The sequence below is a fragment of the Scleropages formosus genome, chromosome 1, assembly GCF_900964775.1.
Source record: "Scleropages formosus chromosome 1, fSclFor1.1, whole genome shotgun sequence".
NCBI classification, from domain to species: Eukaryota; Metazoa; Chordata; class Actinopteri; order Osteoglossiformes; family Osteoglossidae; genus Scleropages; species Scleropages formosus.
Genome location: NC_041806.1, coordinates 53,871,217 through 53,894,237, shown reverse-complemented (window position 1 = coordinate 53,894,237; position 23,021 = coordinate 53,871,217). Strand labels below are relative to the sequence as shown.

Here is a 23,021-nt window from a genome sequence, read left to right as displayed (position 1 = left end):
AGACAGACAGAGAGACAGAAGGACAGACAGACAATCACGCTGATGTCGGAGGCAGTGAGCAGACAGCCTTAGTGAGTGATTAACGAAGTTGACCTAACTGAGGAAACTAGAAAGACAGGTAGTGTCAATCAATCACTAATTAAATTTGGCTGATCAGACCTTGGAAAGAAAAAACAAGCAAGCTTGTGCGCCATGATGGGAATGCTCCCTCTCGCTCCCTCCCTCTCCCACCCTTTCGCTTCCTCCCTCTCCCACCCTCTCGTTCCCTTTTTCTGCCTCCCTCTCGCTCCCCCCCTCTGCTTCCCTCTGCCTCCCTCCCCCTCCCTCTCCCTCTCCCTCTCCCTGGATGGCAGGATGGGGAGTCAAACAAAATGGCCAGCTTTACAGGGCTCCACTGGTCACCCCCCCATTTCAATGATAAATGATCCACAGCTAACACCTGCAGCAAGGCTGTCCCTGTGCCCTAAAAACCCAAGGACAGGACATTTCCCAACAGTCATTCCTCAGCCCAGCCTGTTTGTCTTATTTAAATGAGTCAGGTTTGATTCTACTAATGAATGGTCATCACATCCTGAACTTCATAGCGTATCCAATGTCCAACTTGCTCCGTTCCAGCACTTGATATTTGCAAGCTGGTAATCCAGACATACTGGCCACTGGCCAGGACTAACTTCTCCCAGGTTAGTTTAGGACAGCCACCCATCCACAGAGAAGCCACACATACATTTCTATACATATAGCTGACAAATTTCTCCAAAGTAACTTACAATTACTTACCCATTTATACAGCTGGGCAATTTTACTGGAGCAATTTAGGGTAAGTACCTTGTTCAAGGGTACTACAGCTGGCGGTGGGGATCGATCCTGTGACCTTTAAAACGAAAGGCAGCAGGTCTAACCACTACGCTAGCAGCTGTCCACACATGAGAGCAGCTGCGTGCCTGCAGCACAGAAGAACTTGATCCATATTTGTTCAATTTTTAATGTCAATCATTGCCTTTGAACAGATAATGGAAGGAATGTTGGGTAAACAAACACTTTGCCTTTCCCCCCACACGTTTAAAGTAAATATCTTAGTTCCACTTTGCCTTACAAAAGCTTCTTCATGACTTTAGAGGGAGCCTAGTTATTAATGTGAATAAAACTGCGCTTGTATTACAGCAGTGGAAATACTGTGTTACATTTCATTTTCATCCCTGGCTCAAACGACTAATTTTTGCGCTTGCAGGAAACCGCCTCAGTGATGCAGGCAGGCAGGCAGGCCGAAGGAAACAAGTGGGCCTTAACAGCGCAGAGAGGACAAACTGTGAGACAACAACCCGAAGCTGCAGTCCGCAGTGCCTTTCAGATACACCTTGAGTTCAGAGAGAGATCTGAGAGAGATGTGTAGGTTCGAAATTGGATCATGGTGTTAAAAAAATTCTCTGGGTCACACCGACTAATGTGTTGCTTTTTCTGTCCAAAAACGCAAGAAATTGGCTTGTGTTTGGTTGCTTTTGGTTTAAGTTAGACCAGTGTACTCCTCTAACAACAGCCCGCCCACACACACACACACACACACACACACACACAGAGCCCCCATTCCAGAGCGTTTCCAATAGGAAGCACCAGAGCGAGCTCACAGCGAGGCTTGGGCATGACGAAGCTAAGTGGTGGAAACCACGCACTGCCAACACCCCTGCTGCCGCCGCCTGCACGTCACACAGCTTCACGCTAACAAGCTGGAAGCCTCCCATGGACCATGCTGATGTTTCTGACCTTGTGCTCCGCAGCAGGATTCGAAATCCAGGCGAGAGACAAGACACTATGTTTTACTGGTTCTGCAGAGGGCGAGGCAAGAGCTACAGGCTCTGCAATTCAGCAACACAAGTCTTTTACCACGCTGTTGCAAAACTTTTCTACATCGTGCATCTGACAGGACAGCAGACAACGATATCAGTGACCTCTCTGTAAAACCTGCAGGCGTACCCTTCGAACATGTAAAATTCTCCTCGTTTAATTGCAACCCCTTCATCCGTAGTGATCATGACTTCTGGGGCAGACAACCAAACAGCTGTGTGACTTTTCAGGATCTGAGATTCAGCACACACACATTTGCACAAGAGCCCAAGAGCCTTTGGCAGGAGACAAGTTTTGCCATGCATTAATAGCGTAACGGCAGTAACTCGGATATTTCAGTGAATATCGCTGACACGGCACACCGAGCAGAGCTGTCTTGCTGAAGCCTGAATGCACTTGAAGACTATATCCCTCCCGCATCTGAGTATCAGGTGTGATACATGTTGTTCTTATCGGGAAGAGTGATGGGGAAGGGTGGCAGAATGAGGTGTGACAGGGCTCGCCTTAGACTGGTTGGTACAGTGAAAGAAAAGAAAAAAAAAATGACCCAAGAATTTCAAGTAGGTAATCAAAGCTGTTCATAAAAAAACACAGAATTAGCTTTAACATGTGGAAGATCACATCAAACCAATGAAGTTTTTAGCAAAAACATTTTTGAGAAGATGTTAAGAATTAGAAAAGAAAAAAAATACTGACACACACACGCACGCACGCATTTTCTGAACCGCTTGTCCCATACAGGGTCACAATGAGCCGGAGCCTAACCCGGCAACACAGGGCGTAAGGGACACACCCAGGACGGGACACCAGTCCGTCGCAAGGCACCCCAAGCAGGACCCGAACCCCAGAGCCACTGGAGAGCAGGACCCGGTCCAACCCACTGCGCCACCGCACCCCTGGACAAAATACTGACATTAAACTGAATTTTGCAAATAAAGTTCAGAACATAGTAAAATGCAGGACACAGTTCACTTTTATTTCCAGGCCCTCACATGTTTTCAGCATGGCTACGCTTTGAGAGAACTACAGTATGTGTTTGTATGTGCTGTATGTGTAGTATATCCGTGTATACTTACATTTACATGTATTCAATTATCAGACGCTTTTCTCCAAAGCAATGTACATCTCGTATTTAGAAGATATACAATGTGTTCATTACATCAGCAGAAAGAGACACTTAGATATAGATGTGTGATTCTTAAGTACAGTTAGTTTGTTGCGTTCACCATATGAACTGATGTTCATCACACAAGTAGCTGCACAAAACTTTATCAGAACATGTCAGTATATATATCAGTATATCCACGGATGTGTGAGGGAGACAGAGAGCTATGTTGTTGAGTGCAGATCAGGCCCTGCTGTCCCACGGGAAAGCAGACTTGATTCCTGCGGAAAAACAAGAGTGTGCAGAGGAACAACTGCACATCACATCTGCTCAGTGACAAAGAGATGTTTTCCGTATTTCAGCAACAGGAATGCCGAGATTGACAGAATTTGTGCGCCAGTTGCTATTTAACTGTTCTGCACCCAGCAGCAAGCAATCGCGTTCATCTGTGCCGTGGAATTCTGCTTGGATGCATCTCGTCTGATGAAAGACGCAGGCGGTTATGGGTTTTTTCCTTCTGTAGTGGGTTACAGTACTTTTCTTATGTCTTGTATCAATAGCTTCATTAGTTACTGTATAGTACACACACACACACACACACACACACACACACACACACAGTCTGAAGCTGCTTGTCCCAAGCAGGGTCACAGCAAACCGGAGCCTAACCCGGCAACGCAGGATGCAAGACTGGAGGGGGAGGGGACGCACCCAGGACGGGACGCCAGTCCGTCACAAGGCACCCCAAGCGGGACTTGAACCCCAGACCTACCGGAGAGCAGGACCCGACCAAACCCGCTGCACCACCACACGCCCCTCTACTGTACAGTAGTGACTGAGAAATCAAAGTGACTTTGCATCATTTAACTGAGAATGAATTTTTGAAGCAATTTCTCAGTATAAAGCAACTGCAGTCAATCCCCAGCAGAAGTTTTTCTCTTCACTTAAAATTAAAGATGCCACTCCAGTATTTGTGGAAGCTAACTATGGAACTTATGTCTGAAAGAAAAAAACAAATTCATCACACTCCATTCTCCTTTCACAAGGAAATCACTGGATTGAGTCCCAGCATAGCTTCAGAGCGACAGCAAATACACACACACAACCAAAGCAAAACACACACACTGCAGGCCAACAAGCTGGAGCCATGCTCAATATGCCCAGAACAGTGATTATGTCGCGGTGCACAGCCTATGCCAAACAACAGAGTGTGAGGCAGATGGGACACCAATCCATCACAGGGCAAACGCACACATGCTACAGGCAATTCAGAGTCACCAATCCACCTGAAAGATCGCGAAAGACTGAGCCAGATTCAAACCCACAACCAAACACACTGTGCCAGTGTGCAGCCCAATGCAACATATGGCGTGTATTCAGAAAACATCTTTTTTTTTTTTGGCTGGCAACTGGCTTCACACTGCAAGCTGTTGTGAAGTAGTAAAAGTAAAAAACTAAGTAAAAGCATCTGCTAAACAAACAAACATAAATGTAAACCCAATGGTTGCAGGTTCAATAAACATAAAAGTAAATAAAATGTAAATGTGACATACTGAGCGTGACCTCGGTGTTGAGCTATTGACCTGGTTGATGGTTAACATGTGGCCAAGAATTCTGTGGATCGCCCATGTTCTGAGCTCCACTCCTTCGGTTAAGTTGCAGTGGGGCACTGGAGCGCCACCTTCGTTCCACCCAGTGCCACAAACAGTGCGCAAGGCTGAGATCAGAACTGCACTCTGAGTTCCACTGCATTGAGCCACATTTTTTTCTTCTGCGAATGATACAGTTCCTTTCAAACTTGTGTTCTGCAACAAATGATGTATGATTTCTGGGAGAACAGCAAGATATCTCATTGCAGTGTGCGTATTTAAAATGAATAAAAGGGCACAGCTCTCCATGTTAGACTTTGACTTATGTTGACAAATCAGTCTAAAAAAAAAAAAAAAGAAAAAACAGATAGGCATAACTACAGGGGGCAGGGGGATGCATCTCCAGTATTTGTACAATACCAATCCATCATCATGCACATAACCATCAGAGAGAGAGAGAGCGAAAGAGCGCTTGCAGTTGCACAGAAGAGTCAGTGCCAAAGCGCCATGACACAAAAGTGAGGAATGCCGTGGCATGTCTGACATGCTGTCTTCTCAGTGTTCAAGGAAGCCTAATTTGTGTCCCAGTACTTGTGTATGACTCCGCTGAGAACTGTCAGTTATATTTTTTTGGGTCTTCAATACCTGACAAGTAATTGTGCCACTATTACAAAGAGAGAATGGTAAGTGGCAAGACTAACTTAACTCCCTAATATAAAAAGGCACTTTTTCATGCCAGATCCGAATACTACGCAAAGTTAATTGATGAAAATCACAAGAACCCTCACTTTCTGTTTAATACCATCGCTTACTTAACTGGTAAACACAAAGATAAACAATGTATTTCTACTACCATTACTAATTATGAATTTATGTCGTTTTTCAATAGTAAATTAGTGAAAATCCGCAAATCCATAGTGCCCTCTAGTTCGGTTTTAGCAAACATAAGCGCTTCTGACAATGATATTAGTTGTCCGCACCATCTCAGTAGCTTCGACGTAATAACTGTAGAAGAAATTACCATGCTAATTCGCTCTATGAAAAGTATGACCTGTCCTTTAGACCCAATCCCCACTAAATTACTGAAAGCTGCAGTTTCCATGCTTACAGAACCTATTGTTAATATTGTTAATACGTCGTTACTAAATGGATGTGTTCCAAAAGCCCTTAAAATCGCCGTTATTAGACCCCCCCTAAAGAAATCGGATCTAGACTGTAATGACCCATGTAATCATAGACCGATCTCCAATTTACCGTTTTTATCCAAAATTCTAGAAAAAAATCGTAGTTTCCCAAAGTGTAAAATATCTTAATCACCATAATATATTTGAAAAATTTCAGTCTGGTTTCCGCACTGGTCACAGCACTGAAACGGCACTCAGACGTGTTATTAATGACATTCTCATCTCTTCTGATGCTGGTCAGATCTCTATTCTTATGTTACTTGACTTGAGTGCTGCGTTTGATACTGTAGTTCATAGTGTCCTACTGAGTAGACTTGGAAACCTGGTTGGACTAAGAAGTACTGTTCTGAAGTGGTTTGAATCGTATTTAGCAAACCGTGAACAATTTGTACTGAAATCCGACGACAGCACCCCGTCCATCTCTACTACGGTTTAGTATGGTGTGCCACAGGGCTCTGTGTTGGGGCCATTACTGTTCTCACTTTATATGTTACCACTGGGTGATATTATTCGCAAGCACAATGTTAATTTCCATTCGTATGCTGATGACACACAGCTTTATGTATCGTTCAAGCTTGATGATCCATCACATGTGGTGTCAACTAATTTTTTTTACCAGTATAAAATTATGGATGAGTAATAATTTTTTATCTCTAAATGCCAGTAAGACAGAGGTACTTGTGGTGGGTGGTGATGCTAAAACTCTCGACTCAATCACGTCAATCTTTACAACAAATGGTATTACCTTCAAGCATACCGATTGTGTCAAGGATTTGGGTGTCCTGCTGGATGGAAAGCTGTCATTTGTATCGCATGTAAATGCTTTGACTAAGTCGTGCTTCCTTCAATTAAGAAGCATAGCTAAAATGTGGCGATTCCTTTGTAGACGAGATTCTGAGAAACTGGTTCATACTTTTGTTTCCAGCAGGCTGGATTACTGTAATGCTTTATTGTCGGGTTGTCTGTACCAGACTGTATCCAGGCTACAGTTGGTACAAAATGCTGCTGCGAGAATTGTTACTAGAACTAGGAAGTACGACCATATAACACCGGTACTTAAATCCTTGCATTGGCTCCCGGTCTCTTATAGAGTTGATTATAAAATCCTACTTTTGACCTATAAGGCAATACATGGCATTGCTCCGGCTTACCTTTGTGAGATCATTAATCTTTATATCCCAGGATGATATCGCCATTCATTAGATGCAGGTTACCTTAAAGTACCTGTGATCAATAAGATCTCAGTAGGAGGTCGCGCCTTTAGTTCTAGAGCACCTAAACTGTGGAATAGTCTACCAGTTACTGTCAGAAATGTCCCGTCTATTTCTGTTTTCAAATCCCGACTTAAGACTTATATGTTCACTCAGGCATTCCACCTCGTAATGTAATTCAACCTGCCTTGGTTATTTATTTTATCACCTTTACAAAAATGCATTTTAAATTTACTTAAGTAACAAATTACTAACTCTGTTCTATCTTCTCGTTGAGCACTACCTCGCTACATAAGACCTGAGGAGGCCGGCCAGTGGTGACAGACGAATCCCGTGCTGACAGAGGATGATGTCCATCTGCCGTGACGATCGAGACGTTCCATGCCGAGCTGGAGATCCAAGATGCCATTTACCAACATTACCATTATTACTTGTTACACGCTGGCTTACAAATTGTTACTTTCTAGAATGCCCAGGAGGGGTGGGCAACCACTGGCCCGTGGACCCCCAGAGATTTTTTTTCTCCCTCAACCTTCAGTTGGGAGTTTTTGTTCCTTTCCCCGGTGGCCAGTAGGTATACTTATAGCTCTATAATAAGTTCTTCATTATGGTAGCCATTAGTTGACCGTCTTCTTTGTTTGTATCTGTTTTTCTTGCCTTACGTCTGTGTTAAAGCGCTCTGTGTCACTGCGTTAGAAGAGCGCTCTATAAGAAATAAAATAATAATAATAACTTACCTGCATAATACAAGTATAAAAAGATAAACAGAAGTGAGTTAAAGACTCCAAACAGAAGAACTCTCACCCTCATCAGGGCTAAAGGTTGGAGGCTGAAATTCCGGGAGAAGAGGAACGCGTCATTCCTTACAGTGTTGAAACTCACAGTCATGATCTGCTATGGCAACAAAACAAAGAGGTCCTTGGAGCACTGTAAAAGACCTTAGATCCCACAATGCATGCTGCATGCATTCTGCAAGTGCCTGTAAGTGTGAACAGAGAGGCAACACGAGCCCCTGTTGGAGATGATCTCTCTTTTGCTGAGTCACAGAGACCTTCCCAGAAGACAGCTGAGAAGTTCCAATACCAATCCATCATCATGCACATAACCATCAGAGAGAGAGAGAGAGAGAGAGAAAGAGAGAGAGAGAGAGAGAAAGAGAGAGAGAGAAAGAGAGCTTGCAGTTCCGCAGAAGAGCCAGTGCCAAAGGGCCGTGACACAGAAGTGAGGAACGCCGTGGCATGTCTGACATGCTGTCTTCTCAGGTGCTTCAGCTAGCAACACTTACACTTCCTCGGTGCGAATTGTACCTGGCACAGAGTCCAGGACCGACAGAAAGCTGGCTTGCCCTAATAAATTCTCTAGTTCTCATGTCCTTTACTCACCTCACATTCTGAAAACACCTTCAACGGTACTTTCCAGAAGCACTGATCTATAGCAAAAGGAGTGGAAACAACATTTCTCTACATACTAGAGAAATCACAACATAACTAAACAATGCAGTATTTTCAAGATAAACTGGAGCCAACAAGGTAAAGCTAAAGTTGCTCTACATTCCCCTTGAGTCAGGTTCTATAACAGCCTCCAAAGTGTTCTTCCAGCTGGAGACTTGTAGAAGGATATGAAGACTTTACTGTTGTTAGTAGGACACTAAGCTGGTGACTGCAGGCCTTCAGCATCCTGTCAGGAACAAGGCCAAACAAAGCATTATTCTCCAGTTGGAGAAGAGACTCCTTCAACACCAAGACCTTGACAGCCCATCTCTCTGAAATGCCCAAGCAGGCATCACGGTTCAGGCAAAGACTCCAGTTCACTTGCATTCCCCAGCCTGCAACAGTCATCCTATAACTGATGGGGGGCTGGGAAGGAAGAAGGAGTCTAACATCCTGCCCTGCCCAAAAAAAATAAGAGGGGACACGAGAGAGAGAAATGACCCCGGGTTCTGCCAGCGCATATGGCATACGTTCTGAGCTTGACACCTCAGTGCAAAACAGATCCAGTGAGACAGATGGCGCAGCCCCTGTGGTCACACACACACCAGCTGGAAGCGTAAAAGACCAAAGAGGGAGTGAAGTGGGGGAGGGGCAGCATGACTGTGGGTTTTTCCTCAAGCAAGAGCAGCAGCAGCTTACAAGAAAATCCACACTGTCCCCTGAGGTCACAAACCCAACACGGCAGCACCATAAAAAAAAACCTCTTTCCACACAGCACTTCCAGTCAGAAAGCTTGGAGAACACGTCTCCCACACTTCTTGACTAATTACGTCCTTGGGGAAAGCAAGGTCCATGTCCTGATGAAGATGGCCCAGTCAAAATGACTGATGATGACTTCAAGCGGACGAAGATGCTCCTCCATCTGTGACCACAGCACCACAAATCACAAAGACAGGTTTCCACTTGGAAACGTGACTGATGACTCGTCAGAGTTCACAGCGCTCGGCTAGTTTGCCCTTGTGCATACAGCCTTGCGAACAATCGCGGTGCGTGACTCCGCCATGCAGCAGCATGCTATTAAGCAGGTCTGTTCTTAAAAGTGCTGCTAGCGGGCAGGGAGGTGTGGAGGACCAGCTGAGAGAGCGTTAATGTGGCTGAGTGCTCCAGGAATGAGGCTACTATGATGGCAAAGCACCACCCCAGACCCTGTGATGTTCGCCTCTTTAACATCACTGTTAGTCTGATCTAGAGGAATGCGTTTCGGCCTCACTCACCATGTGTCACTCAGAAAATAGGGTAATCCAAACTTCCAAAAGTCATAGCAGATGAACCCATCCAGCGGAGTGCCCACTCGGATGAATGACAGGAGTATGAACCCAGACAGAAAGATCATGTAAGGTGAATGTTTTAAGGAACCTCCTTTCGGGGCTTCGGCTTACTTTTTGAATAACCAACATAACCCTTTTCTGCCAAATACCTAGATTTATAAAAAATAAAAAAAAAAAAAAAAAAAAAACACTGAGCAACCTTAGCTATGGGTCTGAAAGGGGAGATTATGATACCCCAGTGTGTGGACCAAGCCCATGCCACAACCAAGCCATTAAACATAAATGGATAATTACATTTGTCTGAAACATATCTACCTCTCCTCAAACCACCACCTTAACGTGGTGGAGGGGTTTGAGTGCCTGAATGATCTCAGGAGCTATGTTGCCTGGGGCTATATGCCCCGGTAGGGTCTCCCAAGGCAAACAGGTCCTGGGTGACACACGAGACAAAGCGTGGTTCAAAACCCCCTTATGATGACCGTTAAATCTAGGTTCTCGTTTACCCCGCCCGGTATGGGGTCACCGGGGCCCCACCCTGGAGCCAGGCCTTGGGGGGCTCACAAGCGCGCGCCTGGTGGCCAGGTCTATGCCCACGGGGCCTGGCCGGGCTCAGCCCGAAGCCAAGACGTGGAGTCGCTCTTCGGTGGGCTCACCACCTTCCGGAGAGGCCGTAAGGGGCCGGAGCGTTGTAATTTGGGCGGTGGTAGGGGCCGAGTGCCCGGCCGACCCAAACCTCGGGCGCCAACTCTGGCTTTCAGGACTTGGAATGTCACCTCACTGGCGGGGAAGGAGCCTGAGCTAGTGCAGGAGGTTGAGAGATACCGTCTAGATATAGTCGGGCTCACTTCCACTCACAGCTTGGGTTCTGGAACCACTCTTCTCGACCAAGGGTGGACTCTCCACTATTCTGGCGTTGCCCAGAGTGAGAGGCAGCAGGCAGGTGTGGGCTTATTAATAGCCCCCCAGTTCAGCCGCCTTGTGTTGGAGTCTACCCCGGTGAATGAGAGAGTCGTCTCCCTGCGCCTTCGGGTCAGGGAACGGTCTCTCACTGTCGTTTGTGCTTATGCGCCTAGCGGCAATGCAGAGTACCCGGCCTTTGTAGAGTTCCTGTGGGGCGTGCTAGAAAGCACTCCCACTGGGGACTCTGTCGTTCTACTGGGGGACTTTAACGCCCACGTGGGCAGCGACAGTGACACCTGGAGGGGCGTGATTGGGAGGAACGGCCTCCCTGATCTGAACACGAGTGGTGAGTTGTTATTGGATTTCTGTGCTAGTGACGGTTTGTCCATAACGAACACCATGTTCATGCATAAGGGTGTCCATCAGTGCATTTGGCACCAGGACGCCCTAGGTCGGAGGTCGATCGACTTTGTAGTCGTTTCTTCTGATCTTCGGCCATATGTCTTGGACACTCGGGTGAAGAGAGGGGCTGAGCTGTCAACTGATCACCACCTGGTGGTGAGTTGGATTCGATGGCGGGGGAAAAAGCTGGACAGACCTGGCAGGCCCAAACGCATAGTAAGGGTCTGTTGGGAACGTTTGGCGGAGGCCCCTGTCAGAGAGGTCTTCAACTCCCACCTCCGACAGAGCTTCAACCAGGTCCCGAGGGAGGTGGGGGACATTGAGTCTGAATGGACTATGTTCCGCTCCTCCATTGTCGGTGCGGCTGTTCGGAGCTGCGGCCATAAGGTCTCCGGTGCCTGTCGCGGCGGCAATCCCCGAACACGGTGGTGGACACCGGAAGTAAGGGATGCCGTCAAGCTGAAGAAGGAGTTCTATCGGGCCTGGCTGGCTCATGGGACTCCTGAAGCAGCTGACAGGTACCGACGGGCCAAACGGAGCGCGGCTCTGGCAGTCGCCGCGGCAAAAACTCGGGCCTGGGATGAGTTCGGTGAGGCCATGGAGGAAGACTTTTGGTCGGCCTCAAAGAGATTCTGGCAAACCGTCCAGAGACTCGGAAGGGGGAAGCAGTGTTCAGCCAACACTGTATACAGTGGAAATGGTGCGCTGCTGACCTCAACTGAGGATGTCCTCGGGCGGTGGAAGGAGTACTTTGAGGATCTCCTCAATCCCTCCGACACACCTTCCGTAGAGGAAGCTGAGGCTGGGGACTCGGAGGGGGACTCGTCCATTACCCTGGCTGAAGTTGCTGAGGTAGTCAAAAAACTCCTCGGTGGCAAGGCTCCAGGGGTGGATGAGATCCACCCTGAGTTTCTCAGGTCTCTGGATGTTGTGGGGCTGTCTTGGCTGACACGCCCCTGCAGCATTGCGTGGAGCTCAGGAACGGTGCCTCTCGACTGGCAGACCGGGGTAGTGGTCCCTCTTTTTAAGAAGTGGGACCGGAGATTGTGTTCCAACTATAGGGGAATCACACTCCTTAGCCTCCCTGGGAAAGTCTATGCCGGGGTACTGGAAAGGAGAATCCGACCGATAGTCGAACCTCGGATTCAGGAGGAGCAATGCGGTTTTCGCCCTGGCCGTGGAACACTGGACCAGCTCTATACCCTCACTAGGGTGCTGGAGGGTTCATGGGAGTTTGCCCAACCAGTCCATATGTGTTTCGTGGACCTGGAGAAGGCATTCGACCGTGTCCCTCGTGGCATCCTGTGGGAGGTACTTCGGGATTATGGGGTTCAGCGATTGCTGCTATGGGCTGTTTGTTCCCTGTATGACCGAAGCAGGAGCTTGGTTCGCATTGCTGGCAGTAAGTCAGACCTGTTCCTGGTGCATGTTGGACTCCGCCAGGGCTGCCCTTTGTCACCGATTCTGTTCATTATCTTCATGGACAGAATTTCTAGGAGCAGCCAGGGAACGGAGGGTGTCTGGTTTGGTGGCCGCAGGATGTTGTCTCTGCTTTTTGTGGACGATGTGGTCCTGTTGACTTCATCAAATAAAGACTTACAGCGTGCACTGGAGAGGTTTGCAGCCGAGTGTGAAGCGGCAGGGATGAGAATCAGCACCTCCAAATCCGAGGCCATGGTTCTCAGTCGGAAAAAGGTGGATTGCCCCCTCCGGGTTAGGGGGAGTTGCTCCCTCAAGTGGAGGAGTTTAAGTATCTCGGGGTCTTGTTCACAAGTGAGGGAAAAATGGAGCGGCAAGTTGACAGACGGATCGGTGCGGCGTCCGCAGTAATGCGGTCATTGTACCGGTCTGTTGTGGTGAAGAAGGAGCTGAGTCGTAAGGCGAAGCTCTCAATTTACCGGTCGATCTACGTTCCTACCCTCACCTATGGTCATGAACTTTGGATCATGACCGAAAGAATGAGATCGCGGATACAAGCGGCAGAAATGAGTTTCCTCCACGGAGTGGCTGGGCACACCCTTAGGGATGGGGTGAGGAGCTCAGTCACCCGGGAGGAGCTCGGAGTAGAGCCGCTGCTACTCCGCATCGAGAGGAGCCAGTTGAGGTGGCTTGAGCCCCTGTTCCGGATGCCTCTTGGACGCCTCCCTGGTGAGGTGTTCCGGGCATGTTCCACTGGGAGGAGGCCTCGTGGCAGACCCAGGACACGTTGGAGAGACTACGTCTCCCAGCTGGCCTGGGAACGCCTTGGGGCTCCCCCAGAGGAGCTGGAGGAGGTGTGCGGGGAGAGGGAAGTCTGGGGGGCTCTGCTTGGACTACTGCCCTCGCGACCCGGTCCCGGATAAGCGGAGGAAGATGGATGGATGGATGGATGGATGGAACATCTAAATGAAATGAAAACATCTGCACTGCAAGAAAATAACTAAGTAAACAACCAAATCTGAGAAATGAATAAAACCCGATTCCTTTTAAAAGCTTATTTCACCTAAAAGTATTTTTTTTTACCTTAACTAAGCTTGTCAATACCAGTAACTTCTTATAAAAATAATAAATGAAGAGTAACAGTACACATATACTCCAAAACTGACAGAAAACACTCCAATAAACTGGTGGTGTTTTATTGTTCTATGTATTGTCTGGCTGGGCTTGGAACACAGGTTCCAATCAACCAGAATATGAAAAACAGAGGTGCAGTGGAAGCTGGGCCACACGTGACCACATGCATGAGTCCCTGCGCAAGGCATGGAACAAAACCCAAGTGTTAAGTTACTCCTACTGAGTACCATTTGAAACACCCGTGATTGACAAGTACAGCTAGAAACCCATCTATCTGGTCTGGTCCCTGCTGCAGCGGACCTCAGTCAGGAATAAGCAGGGATGCAGAAATACCGTTTCCAGGCACGCTGTGGTTCAGGGTGCTGGTGCCAGCGCTGACCCACAATCAGGGACTTCTGTGACCTGTGCAGTCAGCTGCAATGTCCAGAAGAGTAATGGCATCTCTGGTTGTTTTGGATCAGACGTCAGGCAGGAAGGAGCTGTTGTTCACTTGGCCATTTCTACAAGGCCACTGAAGTTGGCTGGAAGCACACTGTGGCCCCAAGGGCCCAAAAGAATGAATCGAGGGTTAGGGTTCAAACTCGTCCTTTTGCACCCTTCTGAGTGCCTGTCCTAAGTCTCTGTCAGCTTGTCCCTGCGGGTGAGGTGAACCAAACTCGGGGGAGAGGCGAAAAAAAATGCTCCAGGGTTCACCAAAATGTTGCAAATTTCTGTCAGATTCAGGGCTTCGGCTCCTGTCCGGAATCCTAGCAATCCTACCATAAGCAAATATTTACAAGTGCGCAATTTGAGGACGTAAACACGGCCCGTGGTCCCAGTCCATCCAGAATAAGTGACCCCCAGATGTTTCCTGCCAGCTGACTTTACTAGTGGAGCAGTTCTGTTGACCCATGTGAGCTACACGCTGCTCCGTTTGTCGTTGTCAGTAACCGAGACTCGTGCTTTAGGGCCAAAAACACGCCAGCACACAAATAAACATGGTCAGTGACAGTGACCAGAAGTTTTCCTCCTTCTTTCAAAATTCAGTCATTTTGATAGTACTCAGGAAAATAAGTCACCCCTGGGACGTGTCTGCGCTTCATTTTGTAATGTCCTGTTGACTTGATGGATGGCCATGCTGTTATTCTGCTTTTACTGGGGTTCTCATATCATGTTTTCCTTTTCTTTCCTTTATGGCATGGTTGAGAAAGGGATGGCACAAGAGTGGAGAGCAAGGAGGCAAGGACCTTGGGACAGAGTTACAAAAGGAAGTAAAATTTATAATTAATATTTAGAGAACTATTATAACAAGGCACAGCCTCAAGATTAGATTTGTTGTGCAGGACCTTCACGCAGCTACTTGTGTAATGTAATGTAAATGTTTATTAAAAATTTCTTTTATATATATATATATATTTTAATAGGAATGTGATTAGGAATATGGTGGCGCAGTGGGCTTGGTCGGGTTTCGCTGTGTAGCGTGTCTGGGGCATGAGTCCCGCTTGGGGTGCCCTGCGGTGGACTGATGTCCCATCCAGGGTGTGTCCCCTCCCCCTCCGGCGCTGCATCCTGTGCTGCCGGGGTAGGCTTCGGTTCACTGCGACCCCGTTTGGGACAAGTGACTTCAGACAGTGTGTGTGTGATTAGGAATTGTCAATATTCTGATAAAGTTTTATGCAGCTACTCATGTGATGAACATCAGTTCATATGGACAAAGAAACTAACTGTACTTAATAATCAAACATCTACAACTATGTGTCTCTTTCTGCTAATGTAACAAACACACTGTATTTTCTAAATATGAGATGTACGTAGCTTTGGAGAGAAGCGTCTGCTAACTGAATACATGTAAATGTAGGACATCTAAGCAAAATTACTTTTTTCCTGTTATGATTTGTGTATGTGACAGAATGTATTTAAATCCTGGAATGATAGATTCTTCTTTGCCTGTTAATTTGTGACAAATTTTAACAAGTGACAATATACACCTTCCTGCTATTCTCGAAACAACACACTAGAAGACTGAAGCCACTCATTCCATTATCATTGCCGATTTAATCATCCACAAAAACCAGTTTCGATTATTTATACAAATTACACAAGGCATGATGTTCTCTCATACGAGTACACAATACTCACCAATCACACACAGCTCGTCTTCACTACGCACACAATGTTGACTCACTCCACAATTCACAGAAGTGATGCTGCACTCTTCCAAAGCATTGAGGTGTGTACACGTTGTACTGTCCAAAGCGACCTGTCCCGATCCTCCTGGTTTTCATTATGGTACGCCTCTCTACCATCCCATTTGGTCCAAGGTCAGCATGTTGTTAAAATTATGAGAGGAATGCATGTTCTGGCATATTCTGCTTGATGTGAAAAGCAGTGATGTTTTCCACTTTCCTGATGGGAGACATAGCCCTCTGCTTATCCACAGGATTTCATTTTAAAACCCATAATTCATTAAGCACCCTGCTGATCAGAATCTATGGTGAGGCAAAGCAGGGGCAAGATCTGGAATTTTGAACATTCAGTTTGAATCCCCAGTGAGGTGCTACAGCTACACTCTTAAAGCACTCAGGTGGCTTCAGCTGGACCTGTTGCAAGCTATGCTGTGTTGCAAGGTAACACACCAAATAGTCACACTGCACTCGGGGACCATTCGTGTGTGAATCATGCACACTGACACTGTCCTTCACACCACTGTGCCCAACTGGTCCAAAATATAATTGAATTTCATAGCCTAATTGTCTGACACCTTTGCAGTTCCATTCATGCCTGTTGCCTGGGAACACTGAACCTGACACACAAAGAGAGACGAGCACCTGTTCCTTCTGGACCATTCTTTCCTTAGATTAAAACAAATTACTGGAGATAACAGTTCAAAACTGAAACCAGATGTAAATAAATAAACAAACCTTTCTCTTAACTGTATTTTTTCTCTATTATTTACATTTATTCATTTAGCTGACAGTTTTTATCAAAGCAACTTACAGTGTTGAGGTTACAGTTATTTACCCATTTATACAGCTGGGTAATGTTACTGGAGCAATTTAGGATAAGTAACTTGCTGAAGGGTACTACAGCCAGAGGTGAGGCTCCAATCTGTGACCTTTGGGTCCAAAGGTAGTAGCTCTAACCACTATGCTACTAGCTGTTCTCTAATCATCACTTATCAGAGACATTCCAATTTAATATCACATCTGGTTCAGGAAGCAAGCAACTCAAACTAATCATAACTCCACTCATTTTTTTCTGATCCAACACCGATGCACAAGTTCCATGTGATACCTTCATATTGCCTAAGTGTGAGTGCACGCAAAAGAAAAGTCTCAAAGTCTCAAAGCCCTGATCTTAATGCTCAAAGCTGCACACTGGTAAGAAACAAATGGTGCATCTTCTGCCAGTACTACAACACCAGAGCAAAAACAACCAGCCTGACAACATTTGATGTTGATTTGAGAAGTTGTTTCCCAGATGCCTCAGGTTCACTTTGTTAAATCTTGGAGAGATGGAAACCATCCCTCTCTTAAAGGGAAAAAAGGTACAATCTTTATCTGGAACAAAGATGGCAAAACATGCCACTGATTTTCTTTAAATTTAAAACAGGGTAAACGGTCTCGAACAACATAGCATTAACAGAGTCGTCAATCAGCAAACACCAGCTTATTGAACGCACTGCTCGGTTTGCTTTTCTTTCCGCGTCTCTTCGCTCTCCAACAATCACAAAGCCCACTTCACTCCTGGACTCACTGATGAAATACTTGGCAGACTGTGCTTTAGTTCAGCATGTTCAGATTTGTTTCTCATATCAAGTGTTTCGTTTAGCTCAAGCCCATGTCAGTACATAAGCAACTCAAATCTCGTTTCCTTTCTGAACTATGGTGCATGTGAAACCATTCATATACATCTATCATATCTCTGCACCACTTTCTCTTACAGCTTCTGGCTTTGAGATGTTCTCTACAAATGGGACAGGTCACAGGCCCCATCCAGCTCCTTGCTTTGGCAATGTATGAAAGCAGCAGATGTCTAATGTTTTATTGTGCTGGTTGCAGCTGATGGAGAGACCTCAGCTGTGAAGAAAACCTGCCCCAAGCTGTAAAGAAACCAACTGCCGGCTATGGAAGACTCCAGTTCAATGGAAACTGACACCAAAAACAGAGTTTGGAACCCACTACGTGAATTTTAAAATCTGTATATCCACCTAGAGATTAATAAAATGTTAAAAATAAAAACAAACAGCTCAAAGTAACAGACCATTTCTGTGTGTGTGGGTCTGAAGCACATGGTGTTTCCTCAGCGTGCCAATATATTGTTGTCCACAAACACACTGCAGCCTGGAGAAAACTGTGACCTATGCAGTGACCAAGGTCAGCTCTTTTTCATGGTTTGAATCAGCACTAATACTTTCCTCTATGTTTTAATTTACCTGTAGCTAATTAGAGCAGAAAGTTAACGTGTTACTCACTGTGAAAGACTTGCAATTTTAACCCTCAGGCTTCAGCTTCCGAGTACTATTAACCATTAATTCCTGAAGGTACAGCAGCAGGGACCTCACTTGGGATTTGGTCCAGTAACAATCTGGTCAGAAGTGCAAGGACTTAAATGACCAAAAAAAAAGAAATGCAATTCTCCATTCCTAGGGTCTAATCACTACTGGCTAAAAGGATAGGGGGGGAGCTCCATGTCTCTGATGAGGTGAATGAAATGTAAACCAACAGTCATAAGCACAGAAAGAGCAAAGAGTGTCCGTGGCACCGGAAAAAGTGATTGTGCCTGCAGTGGCAAAGGAAGCAGGACCCCACTCCAGCAGTACACACCTATGCATTCGTTCCGCAGGCCCTTGCCATAGTACCCCTTCTCACAGACGCAGTCGTACTGGCCTGTATGTGTGCCGCACTTGCAGCTGGCCATGGCGTCACAGCAGTCACCATGAGTCTCACAGAGAGACCCACAACGAGCCTGATCCTCCTGGACATAGCTCCCAGTTGGCAGGTCTGAGCATAGGGAAGCGGGGAGAAGAAGAAGAAAAAAATGAACAAGGAGAACTCAGAATTCAATTAATTTTTGTATTATGTATTTATTTTCTTCATTAACTACAATCGCCATGTGCAAGTGTAGAGGATAAAATGAGCACTGTTTATGTGACCATAGTGACCTGCAAATCAGCACATCACTGGAGACATGGGACTCACCTTCATGGAGCGCATGGCGGGCAAGGGCCTCAAATTCAGCAAAATTGTGCACCAGATAGCAGTGCTCCTCCTTGGGGTGTGAGGCCATGTCACTAAGTTCACGAATGTTGCCCTGCCAGATGCCAAAAGTGAAGACCTCAACACCTTGCTCGCGAAGCCTAGCAGCCACAGGGCGCGGGTCACCGCCATTGGAGTAGCCATCTGTGATGAGGAAGATGGCTCGTGTCGCATTCTGGCGAGAGTGATGCAGTATTTGCTGCAGAGGATAAGAGAATTAAATCATGTGTATATTCAACTAGGTGCTCTCAGTACAAGCAACCTGTATACTCCTGAGAGCCTCTGTGTGGGACAGAGCACTACGGAGGTCAGAAGAGCTTAACTGAAGACTCATTCTTATAAGACCACAATATCCGAATGCAAACTTTGACAGGGTCTTTCTTCTACGCTAGTCTTTGTTATTTCACCACAAAGATAACTTTTTTAATTGCAAAAAAGTTAAACATGTTCTTTAGTACATAAAACAATAGTAGGGTTATTAATAATGATCTCAGTGTTCTTTCAGAATTAGTGCAAAATAATTAGCGGCTTTACAAATTGTGTACCCTGCAGATCTCACATCTAAGGAAAACCTAAACAAAATCACACACCCACTCTGACCCACAGGAAAGACAAAGCAGTAGTGATGAGGAAGATTAGGGATGTTGATGGCTGCAGGAATAGATGAGCCAATGTGGAGACACAGAAACCTCTAGAGAGAATCAGGCAGACTGTAAAAGCCACTGAAAAAAAAACACAGGGCTCTCGAGTCAGATACAGAGTGTGCATTCTGTGCTGTTCCTCATTTATCTCAGGATAGAAAGGATAGAAAGTAACAAGCAATTAAGGAAACATCTTTTGATTTGCAGCACAGCCTGTTTGCAACCCTCACGCACAACTCAAGATAAGAACAGGTATAAAGAAACTAGAAAAATTACAGCAACATGTAATTAAAACTGCCACAGCTCAGTGGAAAGAACGGAGCGAAACTGTTTGTATACACAAGTAACTGCTCAACAGCCCAGCTCTGAATGTAACCTGGGTAAGTGCTGCCTCTCTATAACTAGTGACACTCTAGACAAGTTTGTTCTTTTCCCCCAAAAGCCCTGTGGCTGTGTGCCCGTAGGGCCTGCTGGATACTCCCTATGCCCAGCCACTTTGCCGGTTGATTCAATTCTCCATGATTTACTCCAGCATATAACCACACTGATCTATGTGTCCAGGTGCTACAGTCCTCACATACCCCAGTTTTTACATCCATGAAGAGTGCTGGTATGTTTGATTATGCCAAGGCATTACTGAAGAAGCTACTGTTTTTAAGTTCAATGTAAAAAGGAGGTAAACAACTTGCCAGAAAGGTGGTAACCTTATGTCTCAGACATGTGGAAAAGAGATCACCACCTACTTTTCAACTCCTGAAGTGGTGTGTAACCTTAATTTTTATTTTTCTGCCTTTAATGGGTTTTTCAGAATTTTTCAGAACCGCTTGTCCCATACGGGGTCGCGGGGGAACCGGAACCTACCCGGCAACACACGGCGTAAGGCCGGAGGGGGAGGGGATACACCCAGGACGGGACGCCAGTCCGTCGCAAGGCACCCCAAGCGGGACTTGAACCCCAGACCCACTGGAGAGCAGGACCCGGTCCAACCCACTGCGCCACCGCGCCCCTTTGCCTTTAATAGGTCCAATTAGTAATTCACTATCTTATGTACCTCTGTCTTTATCCTCCTCGACCTTTTTGCAGCATTTGACACTGTCAGCTATTGGATTCTACTCTCCTCTCTTGACAGCTTGGCATCACAGGAACTGCACTGAAATGAGTTTTACCTATCAGGGAAATCCTACCAGGTGGTCTGGCAGGGCTCCTGATCATCCCTTCAGCCTCTCTCAATTGGTGTCCCACAGGGCTCAGTACTGCGCCCCCTACTCTTCTCAAACTACACCTCTTCCCTCAGTCCTGTCATCGCCTCCCATGGATCCTCCTACCACTGCTACGCCGATGAAACCCAGGTCTTTCTCTCCTTTCTGCCTGGAGCTACAGATGTTCAACAGCACATCACAACCTGCCTATCAGACAACTCCGCCTGGATATCTAATCACCACCAACAACTGTATCTGTCCAAAACAGAGATCCTTCACTTCTCAGCTGGTCTATCCTCCTGTTGAGAACTCTATCAAACTGACAACTCGCTCATTTCACCTTCCTCACCAGTTAAGAACTTGAGAGAAATGATTGGTTTAAGTCTGTCTATCGACAAATAGAAGCCACATTCTTGCAGATACACCCAGCATAAAATCCACAGGATCCACATTTACATTTCTTAATTTAGCAGAAGCTTTTGTCCAAAGCGACGTACATCTCAGCAAAAGTACGATTTATGCATTACATTGAGAGAAGGAGACATAGCTGCAGACATGAAAGTCGCATGCAAACCTAGTTTGTTCCCTAGCACTTGCTATACCAAGGTTCATTGTTCAAGTAGGTGCATAAGACACAGACAAATCCCGATACTCACACCAATTTTTTTTTTTTTATTAAATATTATAAGATAAGGGGTGGGCGGGGTGGGCGGGGTGGGTTGGACCGGGTCCTGCTCTCCAGTGGGTCTGGGGTTCGAGTCCCGCTTGGGGTGCCTTGCGACGGACTGGCGTCCCGTCCTGGGTGTGTCCCCTCCCCCTCTGGCCTTACGCCCTGTGTTGCCGGGTAGGCTCCGGTTCCCCGCGACCCCGCTTGGGACAAGCGGTTCACAAAATGTGTGTGTGTGTGTGTGTGTGTGTGTGTGTGTGTGTGTGTGTGTGTGTGTGTGTATTATAAGATACACAAATGAGCAGTACAATATTAGAGTAATGGCTGAATAAAGGTTGTATCTGGGGATGCTTATGGAGTTACGATGCATGAACAGTTACACCATAGATGATCTGAAGAGATCTTGGGCGAAGTGGATCTGGAAAAGGTGGGTTTTCAGACCCTTCTTGAAAACAGGCAGAGTTTCCGCAGTTCTGAGTGACAGGGGAAGGTCATTCCACCACAACGGACCCAGAACCGAGAACCTCCGAGCTCTGCTTTTCGTGCGCGGGACCACCAAGCGAGCAGAAGTAGATAAGCAAAGGGGCCCAGCTGGGGTGTACCGGTTGATCAAGTCCCGTAAATAGCCAGGAGCAGTTCTACTGATGCATTTGTACACAGTAACCAGGGTTTTGAATTTGATGTGGGCAGCTATAGGAAGCCAGTGCAAAGAGATGAGTAGAGAAGATTGATTTGCCAAAGCACTCCCATCTAACACAAGTTGTGCAGCAGTATTCTGTAGAAGCTGCAGAGGTTTGATGGCAGTAGCAGGAAGGCCACACAGGAGAAAGTTGCGGTAGTCCAAACGGGAAGTCACCATGGCCTGTACAAGTAGTTGGGCGGAGTCAGTAGTGAGGTAGGGACGGATCCTACGAATATTATGCAGGCTGTATCGGCAGGACCGGGTTGTGGCTTCGATATGTTGAGAGAATGACAGACTCGCATCAATCGTTACTCCCAGACTCTTAGTGAAGGAGCTAGGCAAAATGAGTGAGTTGTCCAGTTTGATCGAGAGGTCGTGACAGGAGGACAGGCCAGCTGGAAGGTGAAGAATCTCTGTTTTGGAGAGGTTGAGTTGGAGGTGGTGATCATACATCCATGAAGAGATGTCCGACAGGCAGGCAGCAATGCGTACGGAGATGTCTGACGCACCAGGTGGAAAGCAGAGGAAGAGCTGGGTATCATCAGCATAGCAGTGGTATTTGAATCCATGGGAGGCTATGACTGGACCGAGGAGGAGGTGTAGATGGAGAAAAGAAGAGGACCCAATACCGAGCCCTGCGGAACACCAGTTGGGAGAGGCAGAGGAGAAGAACGAGAGCTCTCCCAGACCAATTGACAGGATCTGTCAGAGAGGTAGGACTCAAACCATCTGAGTGCCGCACCTTTGATCCCAAGCTGATTAAGAGAGGAGAGTAGAATCCGGTGATTTACAGTGTTGAATGTTGCAGACAGATTGAGGAGGATGAGGACCGAGGAGTGGGAGGCACCTCTAGCAGCTTGGAGAGAGTCAGATACCGCCAGAAGGGCGGTCTCATGTGGAGTGACCAACTTTGAAACCAGACTGATAACCATCAAGGAGATGGTTCCGGGTGAGGAAATCGGACAGTTGATCACAGGCTGCCCGCTCAAAGGTTTTGGACAGGAAGGAGAGGAGAGAGAGCGGTCTGTAATTTTCAACCAGATTGGGATCCAGG

General features: G+C 46.7%; 1 protein-coding gene across 2 annotated transcripts in view; it reads right to left on the bottom strand.

Annotated features, from left to right (window-relative positions):
• Positions 1-23,021, bottom strand: part of svep1 (sushi, von Willebrand factor type A, EGF and pentraxin domain containing 1) — an 80,876-nt gene that overhangs the window by 42,802 nt on the left and 15,053 nt on the right. For both annotated transcript variants that reach the window (XM_018730252.2, XM_029257697.1), the window contains exons 2-3: positions 18,722-18,977; positions 18,347-18,523 (exon numbers count right to left, since the gene is read on the bottom strand). In XM_018730252.2, coding sequence (XP_018585768.2) covers positions 18,347-18,523; positions 18,722-18,977 — 433 coding nt within the window. The remainder of the gene's footprint in view (positions 1-18,346; positions 18,524-18,721; positions 18,978-23,021) is intronic.